At 37.1% G+C, this 20,587-nt stretch overlaps 1 protein-coding gene across 3 annotated transcripts in view; it reads left to right on the forward strand.

Moving 5' to 3' along the window:
- CACNA2D1 (calcium voltage-gated channel auxiliary subunit alpha2delta 1) overlaps positions 1–20,587 on the forward strand; it is a 431,292-nt gene that overhangs the window by 394,477 nt on the left and 16,228 nt on the right. For 2 of the 3 annotated variants that reach the window (XM_075024734.1, XM_075024735.1), the window contains 14 exons: positions 350–410; positions 2,215–2,312; positions 5,334–5,418; positions 5,633–5,695; positions 6,666–6,769; positions 8,048–8,134; positions 8,509–8,576; positions 9,895–9,933; positions 11,189–11,260; positions 11,793–11,945; positions 12,036–12,088; positions 18,081–18,136; positions 18,280–18,409; positions 20,455–20,567. In XM_075024734.1, the coding sequence (XP_074880835.1) occupies positions 350–410; positions 2,215–2,312; positions 5,334–5,418; positions 5,633–5,695; positions 6,666–6,769; positions 8,048–8,134; positions 8,509–8,576; positions 9,895–9,933; positions 11,189–11,260; positions 11,793–11,945; positions 12,036–12,088; positions 18,081–18,136; positions 18,280–18,409; positions 20,455–20,567 (1,182 nt within the window). The remainder of the gene's footprint in view (positions 1–349; positions 411–2,214; positions 2,313–5,333; positions 5,419–5,632; positions 5,696–6,665; positions 6,770–8,047; positions 8,135–8,508; positions 8,577–9,894; positions 9,934–11,188; positions 11,261–11,792; positions 11,946–12,035; positions 12,089–18,080; positions 18,137–18,279; positions 18,410–20,454; positions 20,568–20,587) is intronic. The other variant, XM_075024736.1, reaches the window with a different exon arrangement.

Consider the following 20,587-nt stretch of genomic DNA (forward strand, 5'->3'; position numbering starts at 1 on the left):
TCCTTCATGCTCTAACAACTTGGTGTCCCAAATATTTCTTTGTATCAGATTGTAATTCTAATGAAAACATCTCCTATGTTTTCATGTTGTCATGCTAACGAAATGTCTTCTCTAAGTTGTTACATACATTATTGTTGCCAGGTGGATGTTGTAAATAATAATCAAGTAATTTCTCCCTATATTGCAAAATATTGAGAAGTATATGGTATATTAGTAGCAAAGTGTCTCGAAATAAACATTTCTTTCTAAATTCACGGATGCATGCAAAAGCTAGTCAAATATTTTGAGAAGAAAAATGATAGCAAAAAGACCAGTTTACTTACTTGGTGTTTACTCTTCATCTTTGTAGATACAGAAACACTGAAGCTTGATCACTTTGATGAAGCTGGCTATACGTTTATAGCACCAAGGTTGGTTAATTTCCCAGTAATGAGTATTATTTCAGCAGTAAATAGGCATTTGATCAGATTAATAACATTTACAAAATACAGACTTGACCAATAAAGTTTTGTTTTGGTAAAAAATGTTAAGTAAAAGAGCAGTTACTAAATTCATGTTTTACAAGATCAATCTTTTCTTCTTGCTGGAGTGTAAATAGCATCTTCAGTCTCCAATTCCTGTTTATATTATTGAAAGAGAGCTGTAAAATCTGATAGTGATGTTTTAATGGAAATCTTATACATGTCTGTTCATTTCTTGTGTTTGTGACTTTTAAGATTTTACAACTTCATACCTTAGCTTCTCAATTGTAAAATAGGTACCATAATACTTACCTCAAGATGTTTTCCCACTTCAAGATAAAGTGTTTCAAAGCTCTCTATCACTTAAGGATGAATTAATTTTTGATTCATCGAACATAAAAAATTATTGAGTCATTGAAAATTGAGGAAGTTCATTAGTTCCTTGTTTCTTCATGTGAAATTGTGTAGTCCTTGTTGCCCATGTAAATGTATGTTCGCAAGGGAGACATGGTATGATAAATAGTTCTTAAAAATTAAGTTCCTTTAAAAGATAGTTATGACAAATTAAGGAAATGCTGTACCATCAAGATCAGCTAAGATAAATAAGAAATGTGACAATTCTTATAAATTTCTGTATCCTTTTAAATTTCAATGAGTAGATTGATTTCAATGAATAGATTTATTTGCATGTAAAACATAGTCTTCTATCTTCAAATGTATTCTCAGCTTAAGTGTTTAATTTAATTTTTCTGAAGGACCGAAGTTATTGATAGTCAATTGTACCAATTACCGGTTTCGAGCAAGTCCCTAGTCGTTGGCTGATCTACATGAACAAAACCTGTTTGATATGGAGCTCTGTTTAAATGTGAATATTGGTATAGTAAGGCAAATTCTGCCTGTAGTCTTTCAGGATCATGGTAAAGTAAGTAAAGGGTAATAAGATGGCTTATTCAAATGAAATACTTGAACAGACTTCTTTTGTCTGTAAAATTTATTTAATATAAAAAGCTCATTTTAAAAGAGAGCTCCCTGCTTTACTGCTGAAAACTCCCTACATTTTAATTAAAGTTGTTTAATGCCACTCACCATCTAATATTTACCTTCAAAATGCCCAGTGACTTTTATTATGCTTGCTTGCATTCAGTGAATTGCCCGATGATGTATTGCTTTATTTTATTACATTATGTAAAGGACAGTAGTTTACTGTTTATCTGTTTTGCATATGTCAAAACAAAGAGTGTTTATATGCTTATGTGGTATGTACCCTATTAAAATTGCATTTAAGACTTCTCAGAGGATAGGACCTTATGCCATAAATCCAGCCTTAGTTGAGTATGAAGTGACTATGTTTTAATCAGCAGTCCATGTATGTTCCAATACAGTTTAACCCAGGAGCAGTCTAAATTCACTGGGCATTTTCTTGTTTAGTTTGCAGACTATGATCTCCTAATTTCATGGCCTACACTAGACCTGAGTGCTTTTTCCGGGAATCTATGCCCTATCTCATACATGAAGTTTTCTTATGATTCAGATTTAGGCAGGCAATTGAACACTTTTTTTCCTGTAGATGCCTGAAATATTCAATATTGTCATCATTCAATATTGACTATGGTAGTCAATTGACGTAGTAGTGCCAGCCACCTCATTGTAGTTGCACAATCCTGCTTGGCCTTTAAAATCGCTGAGCCATGTTTGTCTGCTTTAGTAGCAAAGGAAACAAATCTGAGAAGACTGATGTTTTGTTGTTTTTCAGAGAATACTGTAATGATGTAAAAAAATCAGAAAACAACACTGAATTTCTATTAAATTTCAATGAATTTATTGACAGAAATACTCCAAGCAGTCCATCATGTAAGTATTCTTCTCAATTCACTGAAATTTTCCTTAGGAAAATACCTACTCATAAATGAGAATTAGTCAAAATGACAGGTTTCATGCTCAAATCATGTGGTTTTGTTTTTTATCTCCACTGATTCTTTTTTTAGTAAAAATACACCTAGTGTTGGGATTTTCTATCCAAGGTAGAGATTGTAAAATTAGTTTGCAATTTTCTGGGTTTATTTAAGAAATTTTGCAGGGCATTACACATCCAGTCTTTTCCACAATTCCTCTCAGCATTCTGTTCTAGCAGCAATTAACTGCCAGTTTGTTTTAATATACTCCAAATATTTTGAATTTATAGTTTTTTCTCTTGAGCATATCAGCAAAATTAAGTCTCAAGTAGACTTCAAAATCTTGTAATGAAATCTCCAGTCTGCTTTCTTGTCAGTTTATATAACCAAAATAAGCAAAGAAAAGGAGTTGAGTACCAAAATAACCAATAACCAGAATAAAAGATAAGGAAGTTCTATTGCTGGTTCACAAATTGGTTAAGTGATCTCACTGGGACTTGAGTTGTTTAAGACCAGAGATTCATGTAAGTGCTGCAGTGGTGAGCACTGGGCTTTGGGAAGGTATTCACATTTTGAAATTGGGCCTTAAGCTCCATTTAGAATAATTGAGCAGTTATGCTTTTGAATGAACCATCAGTAATGCGTTGAAGTCTTGTTCTCATGAAAAATTCAGTCTTTGGGTTTCTTTAGCATTATTAATAATTTCTAAACAGTCGGAATAAACTTCCTTTTTGTCTTGCATTCCCTGAGTCTTTTTAACATGTTGCTGTCAGGGATCACTGATCAATTCAATAAGAATCTCTCTGCTAGACCATGTAACTGAAGGAATGTTCACTTAGATATGAGAACTTCTCACAAAAGGCTATTTTTATGTGCACATGTGGGTGTTTGTTGTTGTTTCTAATAGAGTGATCTTATTCATTGACACATTGCTGACTGACTGAAATTTTACTTGAGTCCCTTGACTAAGTCTTGGAAATGAAAGCATTCACCTCAAATGATTAGACCAGTTAATAAATGAAAATTCTAGTTTAATATTCAGTAGTTACATGAGTGAATATTGAGGACACATTTAGTTATATTGTAATATACACTAGGGCTTAGTAAGTAATTATGCCAAAATGTTATCAAATTATTGCTATATTTCATTTTGGAATCCACAACAAAATTCACTTTTTTCCTTTTTTTTTCTAATAATGAAGTTACTTTAAAAATAGTCTCCTGAATAAGTAAACAGTGTTGACTGAAGGAAACAGTGGCAATGGAAATTATCTCAACTAAAAATACTTTTCAAAAGGAATAACTAGTAAAATCCCCAAACTGAAATAATCTATATACTGTAAGTTTAATGCCTGTTATATTTTGACTCACCCCATTCAACCTTAACCTGTTAGAAGTTAGCCAGAAAGTTAGACAACTACCTCTGTTGTTACTAAGGGGACAGTAAGAGCAATTCACCCTACTTGTCTCCAACATCTGCTTTAGGTAAGTAAGCAAGACTCTGTGGTGGTGCATGCAGTGCAAGGGGATCCTAAACAAAAAATGCATCCAGTAAAATATTATGAGTCTATATTAGCAGAAAGAAATACAACTCTGAGAGACATATTTTGATATTTATGTTCAGATAGAATATCAATTTAATTTCTAGGAAAATGTGGATGCAGCAAGGCCCTCCAAATTTCATCATGTTAATTAGTGGGGTTTTGTCATTACTTCTAGCTGAAGAAATATTTTTAAAACAGCACCTTAACTTACAGTACATACTATACTATGACATTGCACATGTGAATAGGAGAGGTGAGTCTGTGGCATTCGATACAGTTTAATAGGTTTACCTAGCTAAGCCATGTAAATATATCTAATGACAATTAAATTAATGTGTTAAGATTATATGAGACAGTGCTTGCTGCTGTTAAATCAGAGCTGCTGGCTCTGTGCGTAGCATGCTCACGCATCCAGGCTTCAGTGGATTTTATGAAAAAGCCTTTTTGCTAAAGCTTACAAAGCTTTTCTATACCCCAATACATGTCCCTATTGATCTGTTTTGTGAAAACAGATTGAATTAGAGCATTTAAAAAAAAAAAAAGGTCAATATCAGTTTTCTGGAATCTGAGACTTAGTGAAGTACAGAGCATATCGTGGCTCTCTATGGAGCAAAACTAAAGAAAAGCTGGGGTTTTTTATATTTTTCCCCAGAAGGAGTTTTCAGTCTCCTCAGCAAGGCTAAGACATTGAAGACCAAGAGCCAGATTTTCCCTTTAAATTATTCAGCTCCAGTTTAGCCCTGTTTTAATTTCCACAGTGGTAAAATCTGTATTAAAGAGTGTGCTTACTTCTGTTGACCATTCCTAGAACTTTCTTTTGCAAAGTGGTACTGAAAAAGATGCTTGAGATGCACTGACTTCAAACCATCTTTTCAAAGATATTTAAAAATGACATATACATCTAAGCTACTAATTCAAAATTAGTTTATTTCCCTGTACCCATCTTCAGATGGCAAATAGGGTTTTTTTAGAAGGCTGGGACTTAACTGATTTAAATATATTTCTATTGTAGTTGAGCTACCTCTATTTTTGTACCATGTAAGAGTTAAGTATAACTAAGAATTAAGTGTTGTTTCATTACATCACCTGAGATAGAAAGTGTTTGAATGAAAACATGCCTTAAAAATAGGTTAATTTCCAAATTTAAGAGAGCTTTGCAAAGCTGGGACCTGTACCCTTATCACCTTGCTTATTCCTATGAGAGAAAGATAGTTTTTTAGGATACAAAGAAGGAAATGTTTAAGTGAAGTCAACAGTGTGAGAGCAATCTATTTAACAGTAAGTACTTGACGTAATTTGAAGTTAGACAGTATGTCTAATAGAAATAGCCCAATTTTTGTGGCTATAGCATCTTGGCAACTGAGAATTTGACTTTAGCCATTTAATGAAACTCTATGTCATATGGTTTCAGATGAGTCTCTTAACTCTTTTGATAGGTAATACTGATATGGTCATCAGAGTTTTGCTGGATGCAGGATTTACAAATGAACTTGCCCAAAATTATTGGAGTAAACTGTCTCTGTAAGTATTCTTTTTATTGACTGTGATTTTTTGGATGCTTTTCAAAGTTTAATAATAAAATAATATACATGTGTGTGTATATACAAATATACAGTTAATGTTTACACAGGATAAATATTTAATTTACAGTTACGCACTTAAATGGCAACCCTTGACATAGGAACTTGTGAGAATTTAAGTCAGTTTTCATTTTAAATCTTATTTTTGTTTACAGTGATGGAGTTGTTGCACAATTTGTTGTTACAGATGGTGGCATTACTAGAGTCTTCCCCAAAAGGTAACAACTATTATAAAATAGTATAGTATCATTTTGAAACCTGAAAGGATGGAATGTTAAATAATGGATTTATTGAATAAAACCCAACTTCTGCTACAGTCTAATCTGAACTGATAAGTATGAGATGAATGGAATATCTTGTTTTTCTTTGATTTTACCTTTGTCACTGCTTGAAACTGATTTGTAACATTATTTCCATAACAGATCCTTGTAATCCAACTTTTTAATCAGTGTAGAGTAGCAGTAAAAGCAGTGCCCTTGCAGTAGTAGTGGGGCCATGCTAATCTCTAATTACTCCTAAGCACTCATTTGTTTGGCAGGCTGCAAATACTGTAAAGCAGTATGCAATTTCTTTTTTAGACTAATAAGAGCAGACCAAATAGTCCAGGGACTTAATAGAGAAAAATGTATCATTACCAGAGGGCAAAAAGGGAATGTGAAAGTGGTCATATAATAAACTAGACACACCCATCAGTGACTGGGAATAGTGAGGGCACTAGTACAGATATACTGATAAATGACAAATTTATCTATTTTCTTAGGTTATTCTGTGTTTCCCCAAGATGGGAAAATGGCGATGAATTTTACTCGCCAAACCAGTTTCTTTTCTGTTTTGGTGTTAATGATATAAAATCTTTTGGGATGATTTCTCAAGAAATAGCATGTGCTATAAAGGTTTGATTATATTTTGTTGTAAATACTGTTGCAGTTATATTTGTGTCAATATATCTAAAAGTGATGAGACAAGTTCTGTGTTGTTCCAAGAATACTATTTTCTTTTTTTTTTTTCAAAGTTTTTTTTAATAATTACACCTGGCAGTTAACCAGTGAAAGCTCACAAAGTCTGAGGACTATATGAATGAATCTCACATTATTTCCAACTGGGAAACATTTAAAAGAAAAACCAACCCTGCAGCACAGCTTTAATGAGACTCTATCTTTTTTTGATCACTATTTTTTTGTGATTTAGGGCAGGAGAAGACTGGTTGGAAAATGCTGAAACTTATGAAGTCAGCTTCTATAAACGGAGTTTAGATAATGACAACTATATTTTCACAGCCCCGTACTACAACAGTAAGTCATCACTGTTTTGAAATGTCAGAGCTAGCTAGTCCAGTATAAGTGTACTTGTGGAATTTTCCCATACCGGTTGAGGACACTGACAAAAGATGAGTGGGACGCTTCATAAGGAAAAAAATCTTGAGATGTCCCAAGTTTTTTCCATTATTAAGGAAAAGGTAGCTAGAAGGGCACTAAACAAGGGACATCATAAGTTGTCATCAACTCTGGTGGCCCTGTAAGCTCAGAATTAACAAAGCAGAAAACATGCAGAGTACTGGTGTTTATTTATTATACAGAAACGCTGTTCTACAAAGATGCTTTGGCAGAATTATTTTAAAAGGAAGTGAAAGCAAATTGCACTCGGGGACAATATCACTACCTAAAAAAGCCGTATTTGAGCTAAGTTCCCTATGCTTCCTCAGCACCAAACCTAACTTGGGAGAGCAGGTATAAGGGACCAGAGTCCACAACTCTGTCCGCTGCACTGCTGCTTAATTTAAACTTTGCTTTTGAATTCTGTTTCAAGTTGCTGTTATTCACCAAAACCAGTCTGTCTGAAATACTGTGATATTTAAAACCTATATATGCACAATAGTAAGTGCTCGTTACTGATGTGAGCAGCATTAACCTTGCCAAGCTTGTCTAAAAGCAGATGCTACCACAAATGACTTACTCCTCTCTTCAACATATGGGATCTTTTATTGCTGTTATTTCATACTTATTTATTGCATCTTTTCTCAATAAAATATTAACAAGGTAATTAACTAAATTCCCTGAAGCCTTTGTTGTTCCTTAAAGAGCTCCAGGGAACATACTTTTAACTTGCTTTTTCATACTAAGCAGTGTTGAAAACAGGCTGAACTCTGTCAGAGAAGTAATTGTTGGTTAGTGAGTGGTGTCAGTATACCCTGCGTTGAAAAATACACAGACGACAGCAGGATAAAATCTTTGGCTCTGATCCTGGTTTTAACAGAGCTGCTCACACGTGTAAAGCTATTCATGGCTCTGTTTGCAGAGAAAAAAAAAAAGGCTATGGTAACTTTATGAAGCAGTGAAACCGTGTACAAAAAGTGAATGAAGAAAAGTAAACAAAAGTATTCTTAGTCATCCAGATGTTAGTGATCTGACCTATTACAGGTGATAAATGTGTAGTACAACTGTGTGACCGTTTTTGAATAAGGATTTTTTTGAATCGTTCTGGGTATGTGAATAATCATTAATTTCAGTTTCAGGGGCAGAGGCTTTTATATCAACCTAACCTTTTTTTTCCCCCCCCTTCTATATTCTCAGAAAGTGGTGCCAATAGCTATGAAACAGGTATTATGGTAAGCAAGGCTGTGGAAATAACAATTAATGGGAAGCTTCTGAAACCAGCAGGTAAGATAGAGGGGTGCTGAAACTCTAAATAGATAAGTTATTTGGTTGTTGCTCAACAGTGAATTAGAAATTTAATTGAGATTTCAAAGGAATTTCACTTTATATAACATTCTTTTCTCTGAGTCTGTTTTAATCTTGCTAGTGGAAATCAAACCAAAGATCTGGTTGTGTTTGAGTATGAGTGCTTAATTTATTAGTCTCATGAAGGATGCTGGTGGTCAGACAACTGAGCAAAAGTCATATTTTATCCTTTTCCAATCTAATAATTTAGATGTTATTATAATTTTTCCCATTTTTTTAGGATTCTACAGTTACCTTTTCTTTTTTTTTTTTTTTCATTTTACTAAAAAAGACTTTCATGTATTTCTTGTTAGTTGTTGGAATAAAAATTGATGCAACCAGCTGGATGGAAAATTTCACAAAAACCACAATCAAGAGCCTGGTAAGCAATTGACCAAGTCTTTTTTGAACTTTATTTGCATTTCTCAAAGCTTCAGATGCAAATAGGTCTAATAGCTCTTTCTGCCAGAGTCACACTGATGCGTAGTTGCCAAGTAGTTGTGGTATTTAAATCATCCAAATGCACAAAATAAATCTATGTTGAAATAGGCTGTATTTTGTACGTGCCTTGTTTTCATAATTATAGAACATGGATAAAGACAAAGAAAAATTACATATTCCAGCCAGTAGGCTCCCTAAGATTGTGCTGTAGCAGTGAATAAAGTCTGCAAAAGAATTGGTGAATCTATTTTTACTTAATATGGAGGATGAGTAAGCAGTGAACAGTAAGGATTTATATTGCAACCAACATCACAGCATTTTAGCAGAACATAATGAAATAGGTGCTTAAACCTTTCATTCGTTACATCTAATGCTTAGGTGTAAATGGCAAGGAGGAAAGACTAAATGGAAGCAAAACCTAAGGAATTAATAGTACATTGGGAAAGGAGAGGCACAAAATGAAGACAATTATGGAAGAATTGGATGAGGCAATGTTGCTTGGTTGGTTGTATATTAAGGGAATCGGTAACAGTGTCCGGCTGTTGTACGTATTAGGGCTGTAGTTCAATGGGTGGGCAAATACATTGCCTAAACATCAGAACAGTTAAGGACAAAAATACATAACTGAAAAAGAGAAAGAAAGAAGAATATCTCAGAATTAATTTGAGATGAATGACTGCAGCATTATCTGGTAGTTGTTTTGCTCAGGACATAATGCAAGGAGACAGTTATGTGTGTATGTATACACATATTGCAAGAAAAAGAGAAAAATGTGGTAGTAATCAAAGCCATAAAAGCTAACTGGAGATGATGGGCTTCCTTTATCACATGGGATTCCCATGCTTTGAGACTGGTGAAGATTTTCATGGTCAAAAAAGATACTTGGCAGCATATTTTCTAGGCTTTCTTTCCATACTCTAAACACGTGGAATGGTATGTGTTCTTTCCCTTTGACTTTATATTCACAACACTGACATCCTGACAAGTCCTCCAAACTATTTATCTGTAATATATTGAGCATACTTAAAAAGGAAAATGTATCAGAGACTTTGTGAAAGACAGTAGAGATTGTGCCATTGATAATTACTGAATACAGGCTGTTCACAGACATACTTGTGATAAACAACACACATTCAAAATTAATTTAATATACAGATATTGAAAATCAAATCACTTGTTCTTGTCTTGATTAATATCACTGCAAAATACAGTTTCTTTGAAACATTTTTGTGAAGATTACTGTACTTCTGTTTTTTTAGTGCAACAGTGAAATCTGTGGCTGTGAGAGAAACAGTATGGTAAGAATATGTTCAGTTCATGAATATCTGGTAGTTTATGAAAATTCACTCATTCTGTCTAGATCTATCTAAGATAATGATTCTATCATTATTATTTGAGGGTTAATTTTACAGAAAACAGGACTTAGTCATTTGTGTCTTGAGAAAGAGATGAATATTAGCAGGGGAGGGGACGAAAGAGGGTATAAAAGTCAGGTGAAGTGGTTGTTGCAAGAATTGTTGCAATGAGGTTATGAGAACTAAAGGGAAGAAAAATAGAGCATTAGAGAATGATGTGAAGAAAAATGTGAGAAAAATATAACAGTAATTTTCAAAGCAAGAGGGGAATCCTGCAGAAAGGGAATAATAATAATTTTAAAAAAAAAAAAAAAAGCAACTGTGAAAAAGAACACTAGAAGTACCTTAGGGAAGGGTAAATGCAAACTGAAAAGCACCAGAGTATGTGATGTGCCCTTCAACAGTCATTAGACATCCTCCTCTCCTCTGTTTCCATTCAGGATTTGGGGATCCCATAGCTCTGCTAGCACTCAGGAGAGCACAGCTTCAGGGGCTGTCACAGTATCAGATTCTGCCATGTGCTTAAAAGCTTTCTCTGCTCAGGTCTTCTGTGAGTTCTTTTGTGGAGTGTGAAGATCATTAAATGCAAGAGTTACAGCAAAAAGGGTACTCTCGGAGGTTATCTGTTTGGCCTCACTGCTATCTCTCCAATCTCTGACTGCAAGGATCTTTTACAAAGTGCAAAGCATAGGGAACCAGTGGGCCTCCCATCCCTGCACCTGACACCTGAAAGAAACCCACTACAGTCCTTGGCAAGTGAAAATAATCATTACTAGCAAGCTGAGAGTCTGCCCTTCGGATTTTTACCATTAAAAGCTGCAAATGGAAAAGGACTTTAAGCATGGCTGAAGCACATGAGAAGTTGAGGTCCCTTATTATGAGTTGAGATTCAGTTATAATCAGATTTAATAAGGATATAGCACTCTTAGAGCTAACAAAGTATTGAGCAAATAAGAATTTACAAAACAACTTTTATGAAATTAAGCCACAAGTAAGCCTTTGATCTGTACAAACTTTTATAATACTGATAATTCTACTTATTATAGCTTAATATTGGCCCTTGGCTATGGGGTTGTGATTTAGCCTGAGCCACATAGATTTGAAGATACTTCTGAAGTGTTGAATAAAAAATAGTTTCTTACAGAGTGTTCTCTTGACAAATCCTTCCTGCAAAACATATTTTACTTTCTTACAATAGCATGTGGACTGTGTTATCCTTGACGATGGTGGATTTCTTTTGATGTCAAATCGGGATGAATATACCCAACAGGTATGTATATTTTTAAGGACAAAACATGAAAAACAATAGGAGGAAGTTTTAAGAGAAAAAAAAAAAACAGCATTTCACTCTCAACTTTTCTGAATCAGAAAAAAATTGCTGTATCAGAAATTCCAGTTATTTTGTTAGTCTTTTTCACAGCCTTATTTATGGTTCAAGATGCCATACTTCTACCAAGTTGTGTTCTTTGTGCTCTGCCCTTAGGCTGGTAGGCTGCTGATGGACCTATGATGGTGAGGGCAAGTAGTATGGCATCCACGCACTTTCTTTCTCATATCTCTCTTGCTCTTCCCTAAGCAGAGTGGTCTCATTGATGGTGCATTTAATAATTACTGTCTAACTGGAGTTCTCCAACCAAGAGAAATAGTCAAACAAAGAAATAAATACATAAGCAGCACAACTGGGTGGGTTGTGTAGAGGAAAAAATAGTGTGTGGGGGAGGCAAATCAGAACTGCTCACTTTTTTATGAGAAAAAATGCTTGCAAATACTTTAACTTATCTCTGTATATTCTCCCTCATCAGATTGGAAGATTCTTTGGTGAAATTGATCCTGGCCTGATGCGAAACCTGATTAACATGTCCCTGTATGCCTTTAACAAGTCGTATGACTATCAATCAGTCTGCGATCCCGAAGAAGAACCAAAGCAAGGAGCTGGACTTCGTTCTGCTTATGTGGTCAGTAGTCCCTTGTGTGGCAACTGACATTCCCTTAAAAATCTGCAGGTGTTTATACAAATAACATAATCTCTGATGGTTTTTTCACAGCCTACAATAACGGATATTTTGCATCTAGGATGGTGGGCTTCAGCAGCTGCCTGGTAAGTACAAGTGTGTAGGAAATCTGTGTATCCAAACTAGAATTATTCAGTGGGTTGAAACTGTATTAGTCTTTTTTTTCCCCTCCATAAAACTGCTCTGAACCCTTTGTTTCTGCAGTTTCCCATGGTGAAAATTCTTAGCTATGTCTTCAAACTCCTTGGAAAATTCAGTGTTCTGTCAACAGTTGAATTTAAAACTACTCTTGCCAGGTTTTGTGACTGTGTATTCTGACTCTACAAACTCAGCTTCAGGAAGCAGAGTTAGGATTAATGGTCTGAGTCTGATTGGCAGGTGTGAAGGTTCAGATGAAATTATTACATTTAGAATTATTGATCACTTGGTTCCCTATTTCAGAATATCATCTTTCCTTTTTTCTAGCAAGAAGTCTCAAGAAAATCAATGTTTGCTTTTCAGTGAATCATTTTACAAAAACTCGTGAATCATAGAATAGTTTGGGTTGGAAGGGACCTTTAGAAGTCATCTAGAACAACTCCACCCTGCCATGAGCAGGGACATCTTCAACTAGATCAGGTCGCTCAGAGCCCCATCCAACCTGACTTTGAATGTTTCCAGGGATGGGGCATCTACCACCTCTCTGGGCAACCTGTTGCAGTGTCTCACCACCTTCATTGTAGAAAATGTCTTCCTTATATCTAGTCTGAATCTACCCTCTTTTAGTCTAAAACCGTTACCCCTTGTCCTATCGCAAGAGGTCCTGCTAAAAAGTTTGTCTCCATCTTTCTTATAAGCCCTCTTTAAGTATTGAAAAGCCTCAATAAGGTCTCCCTGGAGCCTTCTCTTCTCCAGGCTGAACAAAGCCAACTCTCTCAGCCTTTCCTCACAGGAGAGGTGTTCCATCCCTCTGATCATTTTTGTGGCCCTCCTCCAGACCCACTCCAACAGGTCCATGTCTTTCCTGTGCTGAGGGCTCCAGAGCTGGACACAGTACTGCAGGTGGGGTCTCACGGGTGTGGAGTAGAGGGGCAGAATCACCTCCCTGGACCTGCTGGCCACGCTTCTTTTGATGCAGCCCAGGATACAGTTGGCCTTCTGGGCTGCGAAAGCACATTGCTGGCTTATGTCCAGCTTTTCATCCACCAGTACTCCCATGTCCTTCTTGGACACTCTCGATCCCTTCATCTCCTAGCCTGTGTTGATACTGGGGGTTGTCCCAACCCAGGTGCAGGACCTTGCACTTGGCCTTGTTGAACCTCATCAGGTTCACATGGGCCCACTTCTCGAGCTTGACCAGGTCCCTCTGGATGGCATCCCATCCCTCAGGCATGTCAACCGCACCACTCAGCTTGGTGTCATCTACAAACTTGCTGTGGGTGCGCTTGATCTCACTATGTCACTGATGAAGGTATTAAACAGTACTGGTCCCAGTACAGATCCCTGAGGGACACCACTTATCACCAGTCTCCATCTGGACACTGACCCATTGACCACTACCCTCTGGATGTGACCATCTAACCAATTCCTCATCTACCGAACAGTCCACCCATCAAATCCATATCTCTCCAGTTTAGAGAGAAGGATGTCATGGGGGACAGTGTCAAAGGCCTTACAGAAGTTCAGATAGATGACATCTGTAGCTCTTCCCTTGTTCACTGATGTAGTCACTCCATCATGGAAGGCCACCAGGTTGGTCAGGCAGGACATGTCCTTGGTGAAGCCATGCTGGCTGTCTCCAGTCACCTCCCTGTTGTCCATGTGCCTTAGCATAGTGTCTAGGAGGATCTGTTCCGTAATCTTCCCAGGCACAGAGGTGAGGCTGACAGGTCAGTAGTTCCCACGGTCCTCCTTTCTTATGCTTTTTAAAAATGGGTGCAATGTTTCCTTTTTTTCCAGTCACCAGGGACTTTACCTGACTGCCATGACTTTTCGAATATCATGGAGAGTGGCTTGGCAAATACATCAGCTATTTCCCTCAGGACTCTGGGATGCATCTCGTCAGGTCCCATAGACTGTATGTTCAGGTTCCTCAGGTGGTCACTAACCTGATCTTCTCTTACAGTGGGGGGGGACTTTGCTCCTGCAGCCCCTGTCTTGTGGTCCATCCACTTGAGAGGTGTGGGAAGAGAGGTTGCCAGTGAAGACTGAGGCAGAAAGGTTGTTGAGTACCTCAGCCTTCTCCTCATCCATTGTGACCAGTTTGCCAGTCTTGTTCATCAGGGGGGGTACGCTTTCTCTGACCTTCCTTTTCTGGATGACATACCTATGGAAGCCCTTATTACTCATTGCATTCCTTGCCAAGTTCATCTTCAGCAGTGCCTTGGCCTTCCTGACCCCATCCCTACACAACCAGGCAGTGTCCGTATAGTCTTCCCAGGATCCTGTCCCTGCTTCCACTGCCTGTGCATTTCCTTCTCGCCTGTTTAGTTTGACCAGCAGGTCACAATTCAGCCATGCCGGTCTCTTGCCTTCCTTTCCTGATATCTTACATCTGGAAATCGAGAGCTCTTGCGCTCTATGGAAAGTGTCCTTAAAGATCTGCCAGCTCTGTTCTGCTCCCTTGTCCCTGAGGGCAGTTTCCCAGGGGGTCCTATTGACTGACTCCTTGAAGAGCTGGACTTTTGCTTCCCTAAAATTCAGGGTCCTGACTTTACTCTTTCCCTGACCCATATCCCCCAGGACTGCAAACTCCACCAGTGCATGGTCACTGCAGCCCAGGCTGCCTCCAATCTTGACATCACTGACTTGCTCATTTGCGTTGGTGACCAACAGGTCCAGTATCACATCCCGTCTGGTAGGGCTGTCTATTACCTGGCTTAAGAAGTTATGCTCAATGCTTTCCAGGAGTCTCCTGGATTGCCTATAGCTCACCATCCTACTTTTCCAGTAGATGCTGGGGTGGTTGAAGTCCCCCAGCAGGACAAGAGCCTGCAAGCGCAATGCCTCCTGTAGCTGGAGTAAGAAGGCTTCATCAATAGGCTCCCCTTGATTGGGCAGCCCATAGTAGACACCATCCACAAGGTTGCCCTTGTTGCCTCAGTCTCTGATTCTTACCCATAAGCTTTCAACCTTCTTGTGGCTATTCTTCAGAGACAGCTCTTCACACTCTATCTGTTTCTTGATGTAGAGGGCAATGCCTCCACCCCTCCTTCCTCGCCTCTCCCTTCTGAACAGCCTGCAGCCATCGATAGCCACACTCCAGTCATGGGATTCGTCCCACCACGTTTCAGTAATGGCAACTAGGTCATAGCTTTCAGCAGCACGGTGGCTTCCAACTCCTGTTTGTTGCCTGTGTAGCGTGCATTGGTGTAGGGGCACTTCAGCTGGGCTGTCGGCCGTGCCACCTTCTCAGAGGAACAGCTCTTAATTCCTTTGAGGTATTTCACTAGTGTTTCCCTGTTGGCTCCTTTTACCTCAGGAGCCCCTGGCTCATCTCCGTAAGACTTCAGGTGTGCTGCAGTGTAGACAGCACGTCTCAGAGCCACAGGCTGAGGGCCCTCACTAGCACCCCGTCCCTCTAACCTTGGTGTATCATCCCACAGCTTCTCACAGGCAAGCCTGATATTATCCCCTCACCCTTCAAGTCTCATTTAAAGCCCTGTCAACGAGCCTCGCTAGCTTGTGAGCAAAGAAGTTTCTCTATTACAAAATGTAAAGAAGTTTTGCTTCAGGTTGCAGAATAACCGATATGTTATCTGATGGCACAGTTCAGTTTAAGGTTTTCGTGATAATTATTAGCTGGTTCTTTGAAATGGAAGGCGAAAAGCACTACTGAACTATTTCAAGGAAGCAGATATATATATAAACCATTTTGGATAATTCTATAGTCATTGTCCTAGCATTTTCTATAGCTGAGGGGAAAAGTTAGAATATTTGGACTGTTGTGGAGTTTTGGGATTGACCTTGAGAGAGGCAGGATTGCACCAGTAATTACATTTATCTTTCACAATCAGAATACTGGATGCTTTTTAAAACTAAAGATCCATTTAGGAGCTTTCTTTTCTTTTGACTTTGGTTTGTGCATTATTAATAATAGCCACAGAAATAATTTTACCTATTTCAGAGCCATGTAGATAGACATCCCTATCACCTGCTTCCTCCAGCACCACATTAGAATAAGTATTTGATACTGATGTGACACTTTTTCACTGGTGTGAATTGCACCCCTGGAGACTGTTCCTTTTTCTAAAGTTTCATGGTGCCTATTTTTTTATAATAATTATCAAGCTGGAGTAAATTACCTACTTTATTAAGCTAAGAGCTAAAATATATAGCAGCTGAACAAACATATATTTATTTTCTCACAGATACCTCTATGGAGATTGTATGTTGGATTTTATTGTCAGTTACATTTTGTTAACAGCAACAGCAAAAATATCGGTTTTCTTGGACAACAGCAAACCTCAAACACTGGAGATGGGCAATAATCCAGAAGAGAAACTTGAGCTCTTCTCAAACAGAGAAACTTTAGTTTATCAGTGTTCAAATCAGACTCAGTGGTCTGGACTCAATTTAGACCCGAGTTTTATTTTGTGTGATGTTTAACTTGAAAGTACCACATGAAAGTACTTTCTACAGACATGTTTTTAATGGAATCTAGGTCAGAAGCAGGCAGAGAAGGCCATTAAGCAAGCAGAATGAAAAGGACTGACCAAAAATGGTTTCAGTGAGGCACCTGGCAAACACAAATGCAGGAAAATAAGAGAAACCAGGTTATTAAAGAAAACTATAGTGTTTCAGGCAACAATGTGGGAAAAAGGTGTGAGTGATAATTTTCAAAATTGATATGGGATACATCAGCATTTAGTTAAGAGAGTACATAGCATTTCTCCTCCATGCTCTTTTAACTCAGAAGATTTTACCATTTTCCCAGGCTGCCTTTTTCACTCGTTTCCCTGTAAATTCTGTGGGAAGCCCTTATGAAGGATTACTATTTTCTCTCAGCAAATTGCCTCACTGTTGAATGGCATCAGGTCTCTTCTCATCCATGACAGTTGTTGCGCTGTCCGTCTGATGATTCATGGCACAAAGCTGTGGATGTGAATCCAGAGTTCCTTCAGGCAATGCCTTCACTGGAAAGGTGACAGACCGATTCAGTTTCTTTACACGTGGATCACGCTGGATAAGGAGAAAAGGAAAAAATCGTGGAGGTTGAATGAAGTTATACAGTTCCTTCTTTCTGCAGAGCAGGCGTTAGAACACAATGAGATGAGGAGAGATCAGATCATATTTGTAGGTAGAAGCAAACCTAAAACGTGATGACAGGAAACTACAACTTAGGAAGGTTTAAGCAGAAGCAGGGATTCAAGGAATATAACTGTTGCAATTCCTGTTTTGACAGGTTGGTAGATGAGAAGGGGGCCATGTATGTGGCAAGCTGATATTTGTTTCAAGTAAATAGGAAAAATATGATGATGAGTGAAGAAAAATAATTTGAAATAAATGGAGCTCTTTAAGCCTAAGTATTTAGGCAGTATCTAGGAGGAAAATATATTCCATGCCTCAAGAGCAGAAATAGAGATGATTTTAAAAGTCAACTGCTACAGTAAGGATTTTTGTAATATACTTGTAATATTCCAGTGTTTGTCTCCTTCTCAGCAATTTAATGAACCTTAATCAGTGTAAAGTATCTAATTCAGGAACATTTTCCCTGAGTGTGTTCAAAAAGAGTCCTGGTTAGTTTAAGCGTTAGAGGAACGCCAACACGCCTCTTCCACCTCCTGCAGAGGTATAAAAGGAGGACATGGATGGCATGATAACATTTCCATTATGTGAGTTATGGGCACAAAGGATAGCAAATCTCAACAGTAGAAGAAAATATTAGTGTGAAAGAAGACCTGGGAGAAAGTGTGAAAAGAAAACCAGAGTCAAGCTATAAGGTTTAAGGAAACACAGCTTTAATAACTGGCAAAAGCATAATAAGCCATGATGATTTTGTTGTTAATAAGTCTTATTTGAGTAGTTTTTAAGGATCCATTAAAATACAAAGCAGACAAAGAGCCTTTAACAAAATATATATTGTCTTTCTGTGTTCAGGTCTATCTTACAGCAGCTGTTTTTGAGCTTGACTTTTCCACGTTTCCTTGAAGCAGGTAAGTCAAGAGAATGTTAAAGAGTCAACTTTGAGTGAAGTAGAAGGTAAGAATCTAGGCTGGGGGCCATATTTGGATGTCCCCATTGCATTTGTGACTTAAAAATGTCATTGTTTATTTATTTATTTTCTTCTTTCTGTTAGCTGATATGGAAGATGATGATTTCAGTGCTGCTCTGCCTAAAACAAGCTGTATCACTGAGCAAACTCAGTATTTCTTTGAAAATGATGATAAATCCTTTGGTGGGATTGTAGACTGTATAAACTGCTCCAGGTAAAATTTCTTCAATATAAATAATAACTTTTGGATATTCATTTATTTTACAAAAGATAATGACACTATTATAAGAACAAAAAACATATTTTTGATTACTTACATCAAAGTTACGTAAGCAAGACAGAGAAGTATATAGGCAGTAAAATCATAAATTGCATTCTCTTTGTATTTGTTTAGAATTAACTTTAATTTTAATAATTAAAGAATTCAAGAAAAATTTTAGTCAAATTTTTGTTTTATAGTCTCTATATGCTCCATTAAAATTGTATTTCTATCCCTGTTACAATTTGTTTTCCTTTAATTTATTATGTGAACTTAAAGGCATTCTGCAATATTCAGGAGTTTATTTTCTTTAATCTGGTTGTGTGTTAGAATTTTTGATGGTCAAGAAGATTATGCAATTTATCTTCAAATTTACCTTCTAGTCAACAGTGCTCAGGATTTATGAGCTGTGGGTCTTACTAAGCAAACCATGCTGTTTTGTTTTGTGATTAAAAGAATTACTCTTCAGGCTCCATGTGCCTATTCAAGATGATGTTTAATGTTATGTTAAAAAAATTGGATACTTCAGAAACATAGCAACTTGGACCTAGTTCTGTGTTTTGTACAAAAGCCTACTGGGTTGAAGGTTTGCATACGTTAGGAGTTTATGAAAATGTCTTAGAAATTAAAATCAATAGTCAGATTTCAAACTCCTTGAAGACAGTATTTCAAGCCAGGAAAGAAAGACAACGGACACTGGAGAATGGTGAATACAGCCAAAACATGCAGGCATTTTTTCCCACCTACATACTTCCTCCTCCATGTTGCTAGTATGTGTGGTACCTGGTTGTGCAGAGAACTCATTAAGCTGGGTTTTTTGGTTTTGTTTTTGTAGGGGTTTTTCCTTTGTTTTTTGGCTATGTTGGTTTTTTTAATCTGGAGAGTTTTCACAAGAGTTCTTTAGTTCAGTTTACTGAAAGACTACAGATGTTATTATGCTAATATTGCAAAAATAGTGCCACAGTGTAGGAATGAGTATGAAAGGACAATTTAAGCTTGTTAAAACAACCAGATATGTAATCACAACATCAGTTATTTTTTTAATCAACAGTTATTTTGTCCTCTTATTGTACCCAATCAGTGGTACAAACTCATCATCTATGAAATGTCCTAAATAATCCTATCAATTCACACCTAAGTAATAAAACTCTGCTTATATGGAGTGGTAACCACCTATATGAAAAGACTTGCTTGTTATTTTATATGTGTATGAAAATGTATTTAGAAATCACTAAAAGAAATTAACCTGTTAGATTGTCCTAAATTTACCTTTCTTTGACAGGTAGAATGTTTTTTTTTAATGACTAAGAAATATTAAGATTTCTTTCTCTGCTTTTTTGAAGGTCTGCCTGCCTTTCAGTAAATTTAAATTGTACATGAAAATTATCCTTGAAAAATCCAGAAATTTCCTTACTTTTAGTATCTAAGGCATGAAGTGTAGTATCTTTAGCTTAAAGGTATAATACTGCCTATTCAATTATTTATAAATTGAAAATGACCCTACTAACTTAAAAGCCTTTTGTGGAATTATATGTACATAAAAGTACAACAAACACACATCCAATACATAGTATACATACCCTAAACCTCTTTCTCACCCTTCTTACAGACAGGTTTATGTGTTGGGGTTTTGTTTGGTTGGTTGGTTGGTTTTGTGGTTGGGGGTTTTCTCAGTGTTGTCAGGGGAAGAATTGATGCTGAACTGATTTTATTTCTCAGTACAGCTACTGTTGTAGCAGTGCAGACCTAGCTATTAACTCAATTAAAGTCACTTTATGCTCTTTTCCTTTTTTCCCACTAAGTCGTCTAGTTGAAAGGGGGAACTGTGGAAATGACGAAAAGATTACAAAATTTGTTATAAATGTTTCTTGCTGTTCATTAATGGAAAAGATAAACAGTAGCAGGCAGACTAAATCTATGAAGTTGGATTACTTTTATTCCTTCTCAAATGGATTTCCTTGCTTCATTTAAACATAGGGGTTTTGGGGCTTTTTTTCCAGACTTTATCATGCAGAGAAGATTTCAAACACCAATCTAGTATTCATTATTAGTGACAGCCAACTGCTGTGCCGCTCCTGTGACCCAAAGCCACTGATGCAAGCGGAGAAGCCGGGTATCCTTTAAAATCACATT

The sequence above is a fragment of the Buteo buteo genome, chromosome 4, assembly GCF_964188355.1.
Source record: "Buteo buteo chromosome 4, bButBut1.hap1.1, whole genome shotgun sequence".
Lineage (NCBI taxonomy): Eukaryota > Metazoa > Chordata > Aves > Accipitriformes > Accipitridae > Buteo > Buteo buteo.